The sequence below is a fragment of the Cyprinus carpio genome, chromosome A16, assembly GCF_018340385.1.
Source record: "Cyprinus carpio isolate SPL01 chromosome A16, ASM1834038v1, whole genome shotgun sequence".
Lineage (NCBI taxonomy): Eukaryota > Metazoa > Chordata > Actinopteri > Cypriniformes > Cyprinidae > Cyprinus > Cyprinus carpio.
Window position 1 is genome coordinate 4,977,333 of NC_056587.1, and position 20,596 is coordinate 4,997,928.

Consider the following 20,596-nt stretch of genomic DNA (forward strand, 5'->3'; position numbering starts at 1 on the left):
ATAGTATAAAATTTACTTTTTAAAAATCATTTAAGATTGCTCAGCAAAAAGACATCCTGAAGGAGAATATTTTTAGAATTATACTAAAGTATGACACTTATTGAAATATGAACTATCAATCAGAGGGCAGAAAGCATGTAGAAGATTGTGTACAGTATAATAGATTTTTCAGCAAAGTTATTATTATTTTTTTTAATTTGGAGGACTTAAACATTTATGTATCAAATATGGCACAGTCTTTGTAGAGCTAAAATCAATTACAGACTAAAGGCTACAACTGACAGTTTTTCTCCTTTGGTGGTCAAGATTTCCTGCCTGGGAAGAGAATTCAAGGATGCTGCAGCTGAGCCAGGAATCACATCACTTCCTTTTTCTTGTCTTATGTCACACTAAAACACACTATCACTAGGGTTACTAATACAATGATGAATGACTGGAAGGTGTTGCCAGTGTATGAGATCACAAATAATACCCATCATTACTGAAGGAGTGGTTTTCTTGAATCCATTTACAAGAACAAAACACTAAATCAGTCTATTTTTATCTTTACAATGCCAAAATAAGTCTGAACAGCATTAACACATGGATTTATATTTGCTCCCCTGTAAACTCCCCAGATTTCGAAAGGAATTCTTATCTTTAATGTTAGAGGGGTTTGAATGTTTAGGGATAAAACATTGTGAAGCCAAGAAGCATATCAAAGTATACTTACATATAAAGTGCACTAAAGGCAACACAGTGCATCTCTTTAACACCAGAACACATAAATATCTATAACACTTGTCAGACCAACACAGAACAACCTTTCTAGAACAAGGTTTTATCTTATGTAACCATTCTGATGAAAATATTGCCACCCATTGGTGTATCCTTAAAATCTTTTGGTCCTGAATGAAAACGAATTTAATTAAAGGGGTCCTATTATGCTTTTTCATTTTTTCAACTTTAGTTAGTCTGTAGTTTTGCTGTTTGAGCATAAAAAAGATCTGCAAATTTACAAAGCTCAAAGTCCACTTCAAAAGGTGATTTTTTTTTTTTTACAGAAATCACTTTTCAAAAACTACAATGACCTTCTTGTTTAGACTACAACGCATATTTCCGTGATTTGTGATATCAGAAAGACCGACGAATGGGACGAGACCTGGTTGAGCTGCACTACAGAACGGAACGGAGGTGGTGTAATCACTATGTCCGAGACATGCTAGTGTTCCCAAGCCAGACGAACTTAGAGTGGTTACAATCATCCGGGTTTAAATCACGCTCAGATTGATTTGATTTTGATGCAATATTTACACTGAAGCTCGCAGGCGGCTATGACAACACAACACAGACTTGTACAGCTAACCAATCACAACACATTTCGTATTTCATTTGATGCAGGAACTATTTGAGCCTTTCATGCCAGACTGGGAGAGAGGTGTTGTAATAATGTAAAATATGTGAAAAATAATGTGATGCAGGAACTATTTGAGCCGTTCATGCCAGATGTTCCCCAAAAACAAAATCAACACTTTGTAAAAGAGCATAATAGGACCCCTTTAACTTAACTGAGTAAAAACTATATTAAAATGAATAATACATTAATCTATAATATATATATATATATATATATATATATATATATATATATATATATATACAGTATATATATAGTATATATATATATATATATATATATATATATATATATATATATATATATATATATATATATATATATATGTATATATATATTCTTTTTATAGTAGCCTGTTAACAAAATAGAACTTAATCAGAGAATTTAAATTTGAAAATCAAGCTAATTTAATATATTAAATTGAGGTAAAACTAATATCGACTATATCAATATATATAAAATGATAAATTAATCATTAATAAATCTTTTTGTCTTTTTTTTATTGTAGTCTGTTAAAAAATAGAACGCAAACAGCGAAAGATAATTAAATCAAAGTCAGCTCATTGGCAGGACGCTTGTTCTGATGCAGCCTGTTGTGAATGTCGGAGGATGTCTGACCACGCAGAATCTCCTACAGAAAATCAAAAAGATGACCCCTCGATACAACACACTGCCACTGAACACACTGGATCGTCGGATGTAGGAAAAAAGAGTATGGTTTTAGAATTATATACATGAGCAGAGAAACGGTTAACATTCATTTCTAAACGCTGCTGCAATGTTTATTTCACGTAGCACGTTAGTTTATTAGCAAGCTACTTCCGTGATTTCTCGAGATTGACAGCTCTGTCAGCCAATCAAGGTGCTGTTTTTCAAAGGCAGCCAATGGGTGGCCAAACATGCCCGTCCTTTTTTTTTTAATTTTTTTTTTTTAACAATGACAGAGATGGTTAGAGTTGTAGTTTTTCATGATTTTAAAGAAAGTTAGGCCATAACGCTAATTTAATTAACTTTATGGCCTAAACCATTCTTATAATGTGGCTTACGGTAATGTCTTAACACCTTTTCAACCATAGTTGCTAAGTTTTTACCTTGTATTATTTCACATTTAATTGCTTCGGTGTGAACACCTTTGCGGTAATGCCTTTATCGCTAAGCCTATATCATTATTATTTATGTATAGTCATATACTTGTACATTTTTCTTCACTTGCTTTCAACTTTCAACATTTCAGCATCAAACAATATTTAGCAGCCCCTGTGGAAAAAGTGCATTTAATTATTCTGAATACTTGTAGTGTACTTCAAATTTTAAATTTGGGGTACTTCAAATTTTAAATATAAAAACTGCACTTATAATAATAATATATAATATAATAATAACATACTTATAGTACAATGTAATGCCATACTTATTCGACCCAAGTGAACAACTGGTATGTTATTAAAATTAAAGTGCAAAGTATGTTTTGTGTTCTATCATCATTCAGCGTAACACACATATTTATGTAAAAATGCAACAACATAACTATTTTCAGTTGTGCTTTTAAATTTGAAATGATTAAAAACTTCTTGCTGTCAAATAGGGTAAAACTTAGTGGCTTGAAGCATGGTGGGAAAGATTGGTAAAGATTTAAAAATACAATTAATTAGATTTAGTCTTTTAAGTCTTTTAATATCATCTAATGATTCTTGTTCCAAATATGCCTTACAAAATTTTTGGCCATGAACTATTATTATACTGTATGACATTTTAGTGGGTGTCTTCCATAAATCATGGTAAAAATGTATGATAGTTTTTATTTTTGCTCAGAAAAATAAAATGGAACCGGTAACAGGACACATTCTAATGTATGAAAAAAATCCACTTTTATCAATCTATTTAAAATAATTGTTACATTAAATACAATATTTTCATTTTTCAGTAATTGTAACATAAATATAACAAATTTATATACATACATATAATGTATGTAATGTTTTCATAAATATGTGTATTTGTGAACCCAATCAAAATAATATCACTCATGAAATCAAACAGAAAAAAAAAAGAATTATGAGAGATAAACTTTTGTTGTTGTTTTTTTCTTATTGCTCTTCTGTACGGAATTCCTTTTCTTCATCTTTCTGCTCTTCCATCAGTTCATTTATGTCAATCAGTCATTTGCTCCATCACCAGACCAAGAAGTGGGTGTGCTTTTCGAGGTATGTTTTTTATGTTTTGTTTCTGCCCTTGCCTTATGGCTTTGTGAGAAAATTGCAAGTAGACTGAAATCATTTCAGACTGCCATTTCTACAGTAGTGCAGCCACCGACAAATGCTGCTTAGCAAGTATTCCTCTTACAGTGTTTAAAGATCTACCTGCTCATATTTTGACTATTTAAGAAACTCAAAGCTCTGATGAAATCTAACAGTCCTCTTTACAAGGGACCATTTCTGTTCTAACTTTACCAGTATAATTTATTATGGGTAGGCTATAATAGTTAATGCCATAATAATCATTTCTATGAAGAAACAGTGTGTTTTGCTGATTAGCTCAGTAAACCTTGTTGTACTACTCTGTTTTACAGTGTTTTGGAAGCGATGGTAAACTAGTTCTCCATTACTGCAAGTCCCAGGCCTGGAGATGATCGTGCAACTTTTTTTTTGTGCAACAAAAACATCATTCAAACATCATGATTGTTTTTATAACTTATTGATTTTTCATGTTATTTTTTTGTAAATAATAAAATGTAAATAATATTGTAAAACTAACTTGGATATGGAAGGAATGGGTGGAAATCATAAGAACCCCAAATACCTTTAGCAACATATTTTGATGAATGTTTTTTATATTTAAGCTCATGTTGAAGTGATTTACAGGAACAAGGACAATATGTGATTCTCAGAAGTACAGAGTGATTACTTTTCACAGGAGGGGTGGGTAATGTCCCAGGACAGAACAGGTCACATGTAAGGGGTGGTAGAGACGTACAGGAGTGTGAAGAACAGGTGGGACAGAGAGAGCAATGTGAAGGGAGACGGGATAGAAAGATGGAGATGGCGCTAACAGATGGACTGAAGAGGGATTATGGATGCTCTTGGTAGAGTGTGACACCAATTTACAAGGAAAGGCAGGAAAAGGAGGAGATTTGGGCAGGATTGTACCAAAAAGGGAAAAAACAGAAAAAATCGCAAAAGGATAAGGAGAGAAACTGCATGCTGAATCAAAGAGACAAGGACCTTCTGTGTTTAACAACTGCACAGAAGGTGGAAGAAGATCAAAATTAATGAATCGAATAAGGAGAAATTATTACGATGGACATGATGTAAGAACATTAATGTGAACAGGTAAAAATAAGCTTTTTTTAATGCAGAACAATTGTTGATTTTCTTGTAAAACCACTGAATTTCATTCTGCATATATTATAATGTAACATGTAAAAAGGTATTGCTTTCAGATCATGATGCAATTTAAAGTAGAAATCTTTTAAACCTTTTGGTACTACACTTAACAAATAAATGATTGATTCAAGCATGTGTTCTGATTAGCAGACATTTTGTCTTTCATATTGCTTAAAAAAACATTAAGATAGTTGTAAAATTTAGCCTCTATATTCCAATAAACTAAAAAAGATGTTGCCAGATCTAACCATTGAAAACGAGTTTTGTTAATGTAACCTACAGAAATGTAGTCAGGTTTATTCAGATATATATGTGTGTGTGTGTGTGTGTGTGTGTGTGTGTGAGTGTGTGTATGTGTGTGTGTATGTATGTATATATATATATATATATATATATATATATATATATATATATAATTAAATGTTCCATATTTTATGTAAATGGTAAATATATAAGTATCCTTAAAAGAGTTCCTTAAAAACACACACACACACACACACACACACACACACACACACACACACACACACTGGGGACAGCGTCGAAGACCGGGTACACACCTACAAAGCCCAAACAGATTAAAACAGATTATTAGAGGATTACAAGTAAAGTTAGACTTAATGCAAGAGCTTAACTAATAATTTCATCACGTAACTTCAAACGTAATCCTTCGAATTCCCTCTTTCCTTTTCTCATTTTAATCTCATTCAGGGCTGTACTGGATGTTGCGTTAGGGAAAATAAATAATAGTTCCACATCATTTATTCAGCATTATGGAAACACGTTTTTATCTCTAGATCATACAGTTCTGCTCATAAGTTACTCATAAATCAGAATGTGCAAGATAATAATAATTTGAACAAAATAAGAGGGATGAAAAAATTTGCATGTTATTTTTTCTTTTCTTTTTTTTAGTACTGTCCTGAATAAGCATTTTAACATAACAGATGTTTGTCCTGATGAGTTTGGAAAGCTTGGTTTTCTAGCATCTTCAAGATATCTGAACTTGTTCCAACAGTGACTGTAAGCTTTTGAGATGCTAAACTTTTTCGATATGTAAATGTGGTTGTAAACATTTTGAATTGGATAATTGGGATAGTTGGATAACTAAGTATATAGTGCTAAAAATATATTCTTTACACAAAACAAGAAAAATGTACACATCATTTGTCATCACCTGTGACATATGTTGTTCTTTCCTCTCTTACTAAGGTTCTTCCCTGATCTGACCCTCTCCTTTAATAAATCCACATCTTCATTTATCCTTCCATCTGTCACAGGGATCTCTTACTCATTTCTGCTTTATATAATTTTCTCAATTTCATTCTCATTCCCAAAGATTTCTTATGCTTGGTTACTGATCCCTGTTTGCCCTTTATAAAGCCAGCTCTGCCTTCCCTTTGGGTAGCATGTTGAACCACATGTCCAGGCGTTCTCGCTCCCTGATCTCTCTTTTCCTGACCTCCCTTGCCCTCGCTTTATCTGTGCTGGCTTTCTGTACATCTTACTGGTGTGAAGGAACGCACAAGGTGGTCAAACCTCTCTGCCTTTCACCTGTCAAGATGAAGAACTGTGGACAGAACAACAGTGAACCTTACACTACAGGTATGATCTAGTCTTCTGGTTTGATATTACCTGTGATAAATCACAATCATGATGATGTTCAAACCAACATCTTGATTGTGAGTATGGCATTAAAGGTATTGTTTTTATATAAATTATTATTTGATTATGATTTAATATCCCTCAGGCCATCCAAGATGTAGATGAGTTTGTTTCCTCATCAGGACAGATCTGGAGAAATTTAGCATGGATCCAATGTAGTGAATGGGTGCCGATGTAGTGGATCGAATGGGTGCCGTCAGAATGAAAAGCCAAACAGCTGATAAAAACATCACAATAATCCACAAGTAATCCACATGACTCCAGTGAAGCAAAAAGCTATGTTTTTGTAATAAACAAGTACATCTTTATGCAGGTTTTAACTTAAAACCCTAATATTGCTTTCTCCAGTGAAAAAGTTGTCTGATCTGAATCACGAGAGAAATATGCAAAAGATCAAGGACTATTTACGAGTAAAAACAGTCCAAAATAGTTCTAAAGAAATACTGCATGTTGGGTGCTTTTTCGCTGGAGGAAATGTTAGTATAGATTATGGACATATGTTTTGGCTAGAAACAACCGTTTAAAGTTAAAACGTCTGAATAATAGATTTGTTTCTTACAAACATGCATATTTCCACTTCATAATAATACTTTAATTGATGGGGTTGTGTGTATTACTTGTGGAATATTGTGATGTTTTAACAGCTGTTTCAGCTCTTATTCTGACGGCACCCATTCACTGCAGAGGTTCCATTAGTGAGGAAGTGATGCAATACCAAATTTCAACAAATCTGTTCTAATGAAGAAACAAACTCAACTACATCCCGGATGGACTCAGTGGGAGTAAATAATTAGCAAAGTTTAATTTTTTTCAATTCCTTTGAGTATTGAGTAACTTGAGGATTGAGTAACTTACATTTAGAGACAATGATGCCATTTTTTTGGCTAATGATCTGCCAACGGAAATAGTTTTGAACTAAATGAAAGCACAATTAACCTTTGCACATCTCTGAGCAGAAGTGGTGGTGTTTCTTTTCTGAATTTATCAGTCAGTGCTTTGAACATATTGGTTGTAAATGGCTCATTCATAAAGATAGTTGTCACCTAGTTGTGTAATAATTTAGCCTGCAGAAAGAGTCAAAGAAAAATCCCCACTACTAATGTGCACATAATGCTACTAAAGATACAAACAGTGACTGTACCATACACTCATTCAGGTTACTGTCAGGCTAACTGGTTGTCCTCTTTTCTCTTCAGAAAACCCCACTTCGGATCCTCAGAACCCGTTACCAACATTATTACCAAAACGAAGAGAGGAACTGGCCAGGATTCGACAAAGACAACTGGCCAATGCAGTGCACTACATTTGGGAGACAGGAGAAGACAAGTATACCTTCAGATATTTCCACACAGGATTTTGGGAGTCCTGTGAAAAACATGCTGATGGTAAGAAAATGTTTTATCAAGAGACATCAAAGCAATATAGTTCACCCAAAAATTAAAATTCTGTCACCCTGAGGTATCTACTTACCCTCATGTCACTTTCAACCTATTATGTACTTTTTATTTATGGACCATAAAAGGAGATGTTAGGCTGGTCTTTCATGCTGCGTATTCCCCTGTAATGAAACTGAAAGTTGTCCATTTTCATTCCACCAAATTCATTGTCAAATCTGGTGAATTGGTCACACTAAACCAGTAATTCTCAACCCTGGCCCTCAAAATTTTGGCCATTTCCTGCAGAGTTCAGCTCCAACCATGATCAAACTCGCCTGCCTATAACTTTATAGTAATCCTGAAGACCCTGGTTAGGTTGTTCAGGTGGGTTTGATAGCATTTTTTTATTTTTGTTGTAATCATGAAGATCTGGTATAGTTTGTATATTTGGGTTTTTTTTTTATGATCCCTGCACTAAACAATAGCATTTGTGATTTCTGCTTTTGTACTTCATTAAAGAAAGAGTTTGAACCAACATGATAGTAAATGACTCAAATGTAATTTTTGAGCAACTTCATTTTCATAACATTACAGTTTTTTTTACAAACATTTTGGCACTAATTTTAGAACCTTGATGTCATTATTCAAAACTCTAGACACAAAACATCATCACTTGTAACACATTGCATTGTGCATGCATATTTTTAAAGAAACCTTACACTTGCAGAATAATTGGTTCAAAAAACTTAATGAAATACCATAGGAACATTCATTTAGATCACTGTGCATGGGGACCATAGAAACAATGTCTGAAACAGAATGATGATGAAGTCATCTCAGATGCAATGTGTGAATTGCTTTTGAACAAATGAGAATGATGATGAAGTCATCTCAAAATTAGGTTTTTGTTTTTTGTGTATTGTATTTTGTAGTTTGTTTGAAAGTATGTTTTTTAATATTAATTTTTGTGAGTTTTGTGACTAGAATTTAGAAAAAAATGACATTCAAGTTCTGATATTAGTGCCAATTTTAAAATGTTTTTATTATTATTATTTTTATTTTTATTATTATTATTATTATTTTAATAATTATATCATCAAGTGTGTCAGACATTGGATTCCATTGGTATTCTTGTTCATTCTGCTACATTACAGGAGAACGATGTCGTCGGTTCTTGGATCTTACTCCTGGAGAGACTCATGGTGAGAGTGCAGTGTGTGTGCATGAAATGATTTCTGCAGAATGATATAACCAGTGATGTGTGTAGGTGTATCTGTGCCTGCAAGGCTTTTTGTTTTTGTACAGTATGTGCTCATATATGTGAACTGTGTGCATGTGCTCCTCTCTGAATGCTGCAGGTGTTCTGTGGTTGTCAATGATTGCTGAGTTCATGTACATCAGTTTGTTGGGCATGGGCTTTCTACTATTGTGGGTGGAAGTGTTGTGTGCTCATAAAGAAATGCATGCACTCAAAATCAACGCTTTCGCAGCCATATGTACAGTGCTCTCAGGTAAGATAGTGGTCCTTGGTTCTCTCTTGTGGCACATTTTGGTATTGCAGTCTTTGGTAATTATTGTTAATGTCTAATATTCTGATTTCCCCCTACTTTTTTCTTTCAGGATTGTTAGGGATGGTGGCTCATATGATGTACACTACTGTATTTCAGCTAACTGTGATTGTGGGGCCAAAAGACTGGAGACCTCAGACGTGGGACTACGGCTGGTCATTTGCGTGAGTGCACTTACACTTACACTATATATTTTCACCTAGTTTATGTGTAGTAAAGTTTGACTTGATTGTGATTGGATTAAAGTGGAAGTTTGTTCGGATGAACTATGATAATGTTACTTCCAGAATACTTCCAGGTTCGTTGAATCCATGGAATTAATAGGCTGTTTTTATGTATTTAAATGTGTTTGGTGCTTACACATTCATTAAATGCATTTAACGACAGTAATTCTTCATAAATGTTACACTCTGTTCTGTGTGAATTTTTTTATCTTTTTTTGGGGGGGTTTCTATTAATCATTTACCAAAGCCTAAACTTTAAAATGTTCATAATGAAACCAAATTCTGTGTTTCATCATCATTTTATTAGAAATATCCAAATAATAGTAACTATACATATTATATTATATTATATTATATTATATTATATTATATTATATTATATTATATTATATTATATTATATTATATTATATTATATTATAAAGATTTTTATGTGTAAATACCTTTGTCTTATATCCTGTCAATACATCCATACTACAAACATAAAACTATATGTGCAAAAATTATGTATAAAAAATAGCCCACAATTACTAATCAGGATGTGATATTGTAAGTCCTGAAAGCATAAAATAATTTTGTGTGAGAACAGACTTAAATATAAAATCTTTTATTAACTGAAAATCTTTGGGGTTCGATGTGTTCAGAATTGAGAAATAGTTCACTGATGGTTGACACAGTTCTCATCTACTTTTTCTCTTTCTTTTCCATGGTTCTTTCACTCACTTCTCGCCTCTAAGCTGGCATGGGTGTCTTTCAGCTGCTGCATGTGTGCTGCAGTTATGACCCTTAATTCTTACACAAAAACAGTCATTGAGCAACGTCACCGCCAGAGGCTTCGATTAGAAGAGGCCCGTGCTACGAGCCACGCTCCGTCCTATGAGGAGGTGGTCCCAGGTGGTGGGCTGTACTCTGTCAGCCGCCTATTACAGTGCCCAAATGGGATGATAGACTCTATGTGGGCATCCGATGGGAGCATGGGACTGGTGCAAAAGAGGGATGTGCCCACCCTGGTACTGTTTGGAGGATGCGGACAAGATTCATGTGAAGACTGCGAGAGAGAGATGGATGAGATGAAGGAGGCCATGAATGGAATAGATTCTCCTTGTTAATCATGGATGATGTGAGTTGAAGGACTAGTTCACCCATAAATGAAAATTTTGTCATTATTTAGTCCTCATCATGACATTCCAAACCTATATTACTTTCTTTCATCTGTGGAACACAAAAGAAAATAACTTGAAGAATGCTAGTAATCAAACAGATTTTGCTACCACTGATGCCCAGCGGATGGAGAAAAAAAATCTTAAAATATCTTCTTTTATGTTCCACAAAAGAAAGTCATAAGTCATACAGGTTTGGTTTGACTTGTAAATGATGACAGAATTTTCATTTTGGGGGTAATATCCCTGTAGTTAGTTTTTATAACAATGGCCTTGCTTGTTTTGTTTGCCTGATTAACTGACTGACGAGCAAAAACTGTCTATGCAAAATGTCTATATAGATGATTTTTTTCTGGTATGTCTGTGGCTGAAATTCAGTCAGTATGAGATACTGTATGTAGACACACAGTAGGTGTGAGAAAAGTGTCACCCCTCTGTGTGTGAGTGGATTTACAAGGAAAATTTAATTTATATATTGAAAGGTATAAGACTTTTGAGTGGATTATACTGAGATTTTGTCAGATCACAAAGCCTGTATTATTTTCATGTTATAATATCTCATATTTTCTGTATTTTTTTTCTTTTATTTGGTTTAGAATTGATACCCAAACCATAACAAATCCTAAAAAATATATTAATCAAAATAAAATAATGTAAATGTTAATGTAAAAAATTCTAAAGAATTGCTTGAAATATCTACTAAATGTGGAATTGTTGCAACCATCAAATGGTGTGATTATTTGTGCTATGGGTTTTTCTCTCACTTCTGAGAATAGAGCAGAGTATACAGTCAATAATGTAAGAATAATGCATTTTGGATTACTTGCATTATATTTACTTTTAGAATAATATACTTATGTTAACTATATACTGATGTCAACAATGTACCTGTGTGTTTATGTCAAATAGCAAAACAGTTTTGCTGCTGCTGAGGTGGGATATGAATAAGGTTAGAGGCAGGTTTGGTGCTATCGTTAGAAAGTGTAGGGGTAGGGTCAAAATTGTAATTATAGATGTAACTATAGAAATGTAACTACAGGAAGGTGTTTTTAAATATAAGTACAATGTTACGACATGCGTGTACATAAATGCATTGTATCAATTAATTAATTTAAATGCATATAGTATATAAAGACACTTATTATAAAGTGAGTTCCTTACATTTACTGTTGTCCAATGTGATATTCCTAGTGTCCCTTGTATCTTTGTCTATTGTCTTTAATTCCTAGTGTTCCTTGTATTTTCAACTATTGTCTTTAATTTAAGTTTATGGAAAATATTCAATATGGTAAAACAAAGGAAAAGATCTTATATTAAAGAGATTCAAAATGAGAAATGGACAGAGAGAGGCTGCACTAGGAAGTTGGAGATTTTGAAAAGTCTTCTTTGCGATGTTGGACAGGCGATTATGTCAGTAATCCTAACTTGGACTAAGATATTGAGGGAATGAGCGGGTAGTAAACAGTGTTATCAAGATCTTTCAGAGATCTTAACAGACTTTCTCCAACATAATATTGTAAAACCTACTCATATACGGACTCACATTTACCTGTGTGCATAAAGTATATATCTGGCCCAAATTTGCCATGCATTGACACACACAAAGATCATCCAGGATTATGGGTAAATATTGCCACAGACATGTTAAACCTCTCGGCAGACCTTTAGAGATTAATGTGCTGCCCATTCCAGTGGTTTACTTGAACTCTTCACTTCACCTAATAATCAATTACACACACATTCACACATACAGACTCAAAACTACTAGCTTTTACAGTGCAAGTTTTATTCTACAGCAGCTGACATCACAGATTTGCATAATATAAATGGCAAACGGTATTGTACTATCGTCCTGAATAAGATGAAATGATCTTTTTTTGTTTTTCCACACAGTGTTGTTCAGATCAAGTTTTTTTGTTTTTTTAATGGGAATAGTTGTTTTTTTTTATTTGTGTTTTACTTTTCTTTAAGATAAAGAGTTTAATTGTTTGTTCTGACTTTGATTCTTTTTGGGATCGTTTTATTTCATCTCAAGAGTGTTTTTTTGTTCCCATATTTTGTTTTTTACTATCACTTTAATCTATCCTCATTCTGTATATCACGACTCACTCGAAACATATTGAAGCTAATAGGCTTTCAAATATTTACAAAATGATTCATGTCGCACTAATACAAGAAGCAGGACCGACGTGCCCAGATTAAAAGGGTAAAAGTTAAAAACAAACAAAATTGGACAAAAGAAAAAGGGGAAAGCACATGACCAAAGGAAATTATATGACCGCAAAATGTCATGCTATTATTCTCGTTTTATTATTACTTTTTGGGCTCATATTGAATAAGGTGGATCGCGCCATCATTGTCAAGAACGCCTTGAATAAACTCACCCTCAGCCAATCGCTCTGAAAGAAAAACAGGAAGAGTGTCAACACTCAGTGTTATTGGACAAACTCACATATGCAGTCTTTTATCAGCAACCTTTTGACATTACTTTACCATGGCGCCATCTTTGCTTTGTAATAAAGGAAATGCAACCATATATTCAAATAACACACCTAAATCTTTTATCATGTGTCCATGGATGACAGATATTAGATAATACATATGAACACTAAAACGTTATATGAATTAAAAAAAAACAAAAAAAAAAAAACATAATATTACCATTATCTTTTTTATTGAAGAACGACCACAGTTTGTCTGCTCTCTTCTCAGGAGTGTTCTCTTCTGCAGGAAGATTTTCCTGTTCATCTTTGGGGATAAGCTTAAAGATAGCCTGAGGATCAACAAGATGGTAGAAAAGTGGAAGTGAGGAGGGAGGAAAGACAAATTCTAAGACTAATAACCTGTGTAATAAACATCTCTCTTTCAATTCTGGGCTTGAAACTCTGACCATTATGAAGCATATCATAATGTCAACTTAAATAATTTGAATTATATTTTAATATAATAAAATATGCACTGTAAAAAAAAGTCTTTAGTTTTTACAAAATAATTTTGGCAGCTGTGGTTGCCAGAATACTTTTGTAAAAAATACAGAAAAACTGTAAACACAATTACGGCCAAAAACTGTAAATTTTACAGTACACTGTAAAAAAAAAGTCTGTAGTTTTTTACAAAATAATTTTGGCAGCTGTGGTTGCCAGAATACTTTTTGTAAAAAAAATACAGAATAACTGTAAACACAATTACGGCCAAAAACGTGTAAATTTTACAGTATAACACTGTTATTTACAAACAAGAAAATTTGAATGTAAACCAGTAAATTCAACAACGCACACTGCTATTAAAATCTGTTTTGTACCTTTAACATACTGACAACCACCATAATAATGCAGGTGGTAAAAGAGAAAGCCACATGAAGAATCGAAGTTCATCACAAGTAGCTTCGCCACAAGCAGAAGTTTTATATTAATATATAGAAGGTGCACAAAGTCATTCATGCAAACACAAAACACCATCATGGTGACACACGATACTTAAACAATTCAATAAACTTTCATTAATACAGCAGAAGATGTAACATAAAGCCCAAATGTACAACTGATAACAAAAAACTATTAAAAAACATGATTATTTAAACAAATACTTTCAAATGTGGAGCGTCACACAGGGAATTCTGGGAATATCAGTTTACAGTTTTTGACTGTAAATTATACATTGATTTGTTCTTTTTTTATTTCTAAAAACTTTAAAATTAACAGCATTTTTACTGTAAAATTACATGAAATGTCTGGTTAGATCTTTTACAGTTTTTCCCTGTATATAGTACAGGAACTTACTGTTAACCTATTAACACTTTTTTTTGTAGCGTTTTTACAAAATTGTACAGTTAAAATGACACTTATTTTTTACAGTGTGTTACTTAAATATTATTTATTTTATTAACATTTAAACACTGAAAATTCATTTCTTGCTATTTGCCATTTAATCTCTGTTATGCAATAACTCTGATATTACGTGTGTGTGTGTACAGGTTAATTTGGTTCATAAGGACACAAGTGTGTATAATGACTCAGGTATTACAACGTGAACATAAATGTCTTAAAAACATAAAAAATTATATTTTTTTTTTTTGTTTTTGTTTTTAAACTTGGAAACCCAGTGTGTGTAATTATTTTATACTAATAATATAGTTTAGCCACCATTTCCAATTGTTATAGCATTTTCCCCAAACACATCAAAACTAATCATCTCATCTCAATAGAGGCAACCTAATGTTTAACCCAAATCCCTGTGACAGCAACATCTGTTAGTTAATTGGAGTGTCAAATGTAATGCTTGTATGCAGGTTATCATCATAGATTAGGACCACTTATGCCAAGGGTCATCTACATAGACTTTAGTTTTTCTTGATCACAGCTGACCTGGATCTGAGTGGTCCAGTGAGCCGAGGAGATGTTTATCTCTAAAGGTTTATAAAATAAGTGTCATTTTAACTGTACAATTTTGTAAAAACGCTACAAAAAAAAAGTGTTAATAGGTTAACAGTAAGTTCCCATAATATAAACAGGGAAAAACTGTAAAATATCTAACTAGACATTTCATGTAATTTTACAGTAAAATGCTGTTAAATGTACAGTTTTTAGAAGTAAAAAAGAACAAATCAACGTATAATTTACAGTAAACAGAACTGTAAACTGATATTCCCAGAATTCCCTGTGTGACGCTCCACATTTGAAAGTATTTTGTTTAAATAATCATGTTTTTTAATAGTTTTTTTTGTTATCAGTTGTACATTTGGGCTTTATGTTACATCTTCTGCTGTTTAATGAAAGTTTATTGAATTGTTTAAGTATCGTGTGTCACCATGATGGTGTTTTGTGTTTGCATGAATGACTTTGTGCACCTTCTATATATTAATATAAACTTCTGCTTGTGGGCGAAGCTACTTGTGATGAACTTCGATTCTTCATGTGGCTTTCTCTTTTACCACCTGCATTATTATGGTGGTTGTCAGTATGTTAAAGGTACAAAACAGATTTTAATAGCAGTGTGCGTTGTTGAATTTACTGGTTTACATTCAAATTTTCTTGTTTGTAAATAACAGTTTTATACTGTAAAATTTACAGTTTTTTGGCCGTAATTGTGTTTTACAGTTTTTTCTGTATTTTTTACACAAAAGTATTCTGGCAACCACAGCTGCCAAAATTATTTTGTAAAAACTACAGACTTTTTTTTTACAGTGTACTGTAAAATTTACAGTTTTTGGCCGTAATTGTGTTTACAGTTTTTTCTGTATTTTTTACAAAAGTATTCTGGCAACCACAGCTGCCAAAATTATTTTGTAAAAACTACAGACTTTTTTTTACAGTGTAACACATAGGACACATAAGAATAATACAGATTAGAGGCAGAGCCAAAGTTCCTGCCAAACCAAACACTGCGTGGCCTCAGCACAGCTCAGTCTTTAATGCTCTTTTGCATTCAGTCACTGGCATAATGACAGTGACATTTACACTAATAAACCACCAAACTACAAAGCCTGAGTAAGGTCAAAGGTTGATCTGACCTAATGGTGTGTACACTGTAAAAAATAAGTGTCATTTTAACTGTACAATTTTGTAAAAACGCTACAAAAAAAAGTGTTAATAGGTTAACAGTAAGTTCCTGTACTACAGTATATACAGGGAAAAACTGTAAAAGATCTAACCAGACATTTCATGTAATTTTACAGTAAAATGCTGTTAATATTTTACAGTTTTTAGAAATACAAAAAAGAACAAATCAATGTATAATTTACAGTCAAAAACTGTAAACTGATATTCCCAGAATTCCCTGTGTGACGCTCCACATTTGAAAGTATTTTGTTTAAATAATCATGTTTTTTAATAGTTTTTTGTTATCAGTTGTACATTTGGGCTTTATGTTACGATCTTCTGCTGTTTAATGAAAGTTTATTGAATTGTTTAAGTATCGTGTGTCACCATGATGGTGTTTTGTTGTGGTTGCATGAATGACTTTGTGCACCTTCTATATATTATATAAACTTCTGCTTGTGGCGAAGCTACTTGTGATGAACTTCGATTCTTCATGGGGCTTTCTCTTTTACCACCTGCATTATTATGGGTGGTTGTCAGTATGTTAAAAGGTACAAAACAGATTTTAATAGCAGTGTGCGTTGTTGAATTTACTGGTTACATTCAAATTTTCTTGTTTGTAAATAACAGTTTTTATACTGTAAAATTTACAGTTTTTGGCCGTAATTGTGTTTACGGTTTTTCTGTATTCACAGCTGCCAAAATTATTTTGTAAAAACTTAGGATAACCATTTTGATGCATCCACAACTGCCTTAAACTAGTAAACAATGCAATGAAAAGGGAACTTATCCCCTGATTCTATATTGTATCTTAACTTCTCAACCTGATGTATGACTCTTTTCCTGCTCGATAAAAAACATAGAAATTTTTTTGTTATTCTCCTGTTTGTCTTGCTGGATATATAATGTGCAATTTAAGCCCATGTGTTCCTACTGTTTACTGTGAATTCTGCAACCCACATATCCAGCATTTTTCTAAAAAAAAAAGTATCTTACACTGTAATCCCCCCACCCACCTGTCTCTGTGCTAAAGGCTGTCTGCATTTGAAAAATCCTCTGTGTACGTTTATTGTTCAAGCTAAACCATTTACCGGATGAATTATTCTGGGATTCAACCGATTGCATTAGCCATGCTCCTAGGCAAAGGCTCGTTAAGTCAAAGCTCATAAGACATTTGGCTTCTTTCTTTTTACTGAGGCCTTGTATTCTGTGAGTGTCAGGACTGCTGACTGAACAAAACTCAGAGAGAGAGAATAGAGGGAAAACTGGATGTCTTGTTCAGTGATTAAATGCAGAATATGTGATACATGATCAAGAAAAAGATTAGAATGTATTAGCATGAGCACTAGGGCTATATTTCAGTAACTATAAGGATTTGAGTCAAATGTCCCTTTACACAAATGTGCTCATCAAGTTGGTATCAAACATCTTCTTCAAAATTGTCAGACTAAATCAGACTAATTTCCTTTACAAAAAAAGTATACTTCAAGTTAATTTTATTAAGTATACTTAAGTGAAAATCAAGTATATTTTTACATATGCTTGTAGTAATATCAATGTACTAGTATACTTGTAAGTGTACTATTTTAATACTATTTGGGACTAAATTGGCCAACTCTTTACTTTATAGAAGTATACTTTAAAGCATACTTTTAACATTTCCCAGACCCTGTGTTATCTCTCACACACCTAGTCCTACATTTAACAGTAGACTCATACTAAACTAATACACTAATGTATACTAATATACTTTTAATCACAGTAGTACACTTTGAGTACAAAACTGATGTACAACTACATAGGACATAAGAATTAGAAAGTGAAAGTACGCTTAATTATTTTAAGGTTAAAAGACGTATACAAATCTTTGTTTTGTAACGGTTTGTGAATTTGGTTTCTAAACATTTGTAACAGCTTTAAACAAGAGAACACAATAAAACCAAACTGGGATGCATTTAGAAAATAGTCAACTATATAATTAAGGCAGTGTTTAACCAAAATGTTCCACTGTGATTTTAAGGCAGTGTTTAACCAAAATGTTCCACTGTGATTTTATGGTAAACTGTCACATTGTTTTTTTGTCTGTGGATGTCACATGTGTTTATGTAATTTCTTTCTTTCTTTTTCTTTCTTTCTTTCTTTTTTTATTTCTTTCTTTCTTTCTTTTTTTTTATTTCTTTTTCTTTTTTTTTTTATTTTGATTTGTTAGTTTTTTAGGTTGTTGGATGGTTGGAATGTGACTATTTGTCCTTGTGTGACAACATACAGTGTGACAGTATACCCTTCATATAGGGGCATGTTGTCACAGAATATCTACATGCATTCAATAATCTTTTTATCTCTCTCAGAAAAAAACAACAACTGCAAAACTGTCAACTAGCCCCAGTCTCCCTACATAAATATCAAACTCAATCATTTATGCTATGATTTTAAAGGGAAGCCACACAAGAGTGCCACAAATGAAGACTTGTTCACCAACATTTGACCAACCTGACAGATTTCTGCCACTTCTGACTTGGTGATGTAGCCGTTCTTGTCAACATCAAAGAGTGAAAAGGCCCACTCCAGCTTCCGCTCCGTCTTTCCAGTTGATGTCATGTGTAGAGCAATAATGTATTCCTTGAAATCCAACGTTCCATCATCATTTGTGTCAAAGGAGCGGAAGACATGCTGGGCATATGCTGCGGCATCACTGTCTGGGAAAAAGCGTTCGTAGATCTTTTGAAACTCTTCTGGTGTGATACGGCCAGACGGACACTGCTTCTGGAAGTTCTCGTACCACTGTGACAGTTCATTCTCTGAGAATTTGGTACTGAGTTTGAGATCCTCCAGGATCTCCTTGGACATAGCGCTGCTTTTGGCATTCCCCATTTTTGGCTGCTGGTGGAGAGCACAGGCAGGGATTCAGGAAGTGTTGTTCGTCAGGTCCTCCTTTCCCAACCAGAGATACACTTTATTATGTAGCTGCTCTTGCTGAGATGTTCCCAGAGAATGTCTCTTTTGTTGGGTGACTGTAATTAATGTCCCATAAAATCTTGGTGCTCAGTTCTCCTTTTGAGAAATGATAGACAGATGGATTGATAGATGTAACACCCAAGTGTTAACAGAGGAAGAACAGCGTCCGTAGTGGTGAAGCTCTCAAATGTAAAGGGAAGAATGACGGCTGATCAGTGACGTTGGATGGGTGGGTAAGTGAGTGAGGGTGGGGCAGGTGAACTTAGGCTGTTACCTTTGAATGCAGGTTTAAGTCGTTAAAGAGGGATTTGACATGGCTTAGCCTCTGTGCCCCAAATCAACAGCTTGGGACTGTCCCCTACCAAAAATGCTTATATTACAATAATAACCCAGAACCCAGAACAGAACATTTAACAAATTAAGCATACATTTTAGCTTTACCAGGCAAATGCCCAGTTGTCACTACATCTTTATTTTGTTGATCATATCTATGTTATGTCTTATGAATTATAGATTTAGTTTGGGTGACGTATCAAGCATTATTTTAAACTTAAATATCATTGTAACATTCAGCCAATTAATTAATTAATTAACTTTTTAGCTTAACTCCAGAGATCCTTGGGTGTAAAACTTTCTTTGTTGCCCTCATATTTTGTTTGGATCACACAGCTGACTGATATCACTAATTACTATAAGCGATTGAATCTATGCTTATGCTTAAATGAAAAGCGCAGTAATGTCAGTAACATAAAATCCTTAATATGCAGTCATGTCCTCAAATGCATAACAGTCTTAGTCCTCTTAATGTAACATCAGAGCATTTTGGCACAGACAGCGGCATCCAGACAAACAAACTGACCTTTTGTGATGTTTAAATAGAGGCCTTGATGTAGAGACGTACTGATTTTTCCTTAGCTTGACACATTGTTTCTTACTAAAGTTTACAAATGGCAACCTCAGATAGGTTGAATGGATGGCTTAAAAAATAAGGTTTATTTGTTTTATCTTCTGTTGAATTCATCTCACGAATTGTCAACACTTTCACTGAATGTTAATCTGATGTCAAGTTCACTGAGGTTAATTCAAGACACCTCTGGGGTTTGTTTGATTTTATTTCAATTGCATATGGTAATCGGGGTTAGTTAAGCCTGGACCCGACATCTGCCATACCCTCTTTTCCAGGAAGCGTCCCTCTTTTAATCTTATTCCTGTACTTCTCACCTCTCTGCAACTTTTCATGCCATCTGTCTTTTATTATGTTCTATTGCCCTCTCTCTCTCTCTCTCTCTCTCTCTCTCTCTCTCTCTCTCTCTCTCTCTCTCTCTCTCTCTCT

General features: G+C 33.6%; 3 protein-coding genes across 5 annotated transcripts; 2 read left to right on the forward strand and 1 right to left on the reverse strand.

Annotated features, from left to right (window-relative positions):
- The first annotated feature begins 2,005 nt into the window (after window positions 1–2,005).
- Window positions 2,006–4,067, forward strand: LOC122147928 (ubiquitin-like protein ATG12). Its single transcript, XM_042771890.1, has 3 exons — window positions 2,006–2,113; window positions 3,538–3,600; window positions 3,966–4,067. The coding sequence occupies exons 1-3, from the start codon at window positions 2,006–2,008 to the stop codon at window positions 4,023–4,025; spliced, it is 231 nt and encodes a 76-aa protein (XP_042627824.1). The 3' UTR covers window positions 4,026–4,067.
- A 142-nt stretch (window positions 4,068–4,209) lies between these two features.
- On the forward strand, window positions 4,210–10,892 carry LOC109078254 (germ cell-specific gene 1-like protein). Of its 3 annotated transcripts, XM_042772157.1 has the most exons (7): window positions 4,210–4,725; window positions 6,298–6,384; window positions 7,641–7,829; window positions 8,975–9,022; window positions 9,179–9,331; window positions 9,441–9,552; window positions 10,348–10,892. In XM_042772157.1, the coding sequence occupies exons 2-7, from the start codon at window positions 6,342–6,344 to the stop codon at window positions 10,718–10,720; spliced, it is 918 nt and encodes a 305-aa protein (XP_042628091.1). In that variant the 5' UTR covers window positions 4,210–4,725; window positions 6,298–6,341; the 3' UTR covers window positions 10,721–10,892. The 3 variants fall into 3 exon arrangements, with proteins under 3 accessions (XP_042628091.1, XP_018949107.1, XP_042628094.1); XM_019093562.2 differs by lacking the exon at window positions 4,210–4,725 and having other exon boundaries at window positions 5,341–6,384; XM_042772160.1 differs by lacking the exons at window positions 4,210–4,725; window positions 9,179–9,331 and having other exon boundaries at window positions 5,341–6,384.
- Window positions 10,893–12,822: 1,930 nt separating this feature from the next.
- Window positions 12,823–19,615, reverse strand: LOC109078248 (visinin-like). The gene is made up of 3 exons (XM_019093548.2): window positions 18,799–19,615; window positions 13,433–13,544; window positions 12,823–13,170 (listed from the first exon to the last, which is right to left on the reverse strand). The coding sequence occupies exons 1-3, from the start codon at window positions 19,177–19,179 to the stop codon at window positions 13,085–13,087; spliced, it is 579 nt and encodes a 192-aa protein (XP_018949093.1). The 5' UTR covers window positions 19,180–19,615; the 3' UTR covers window positions 12,823–13,084.
- Window positions 19,616–20,596: the final 981 nt, after the last annotated feature.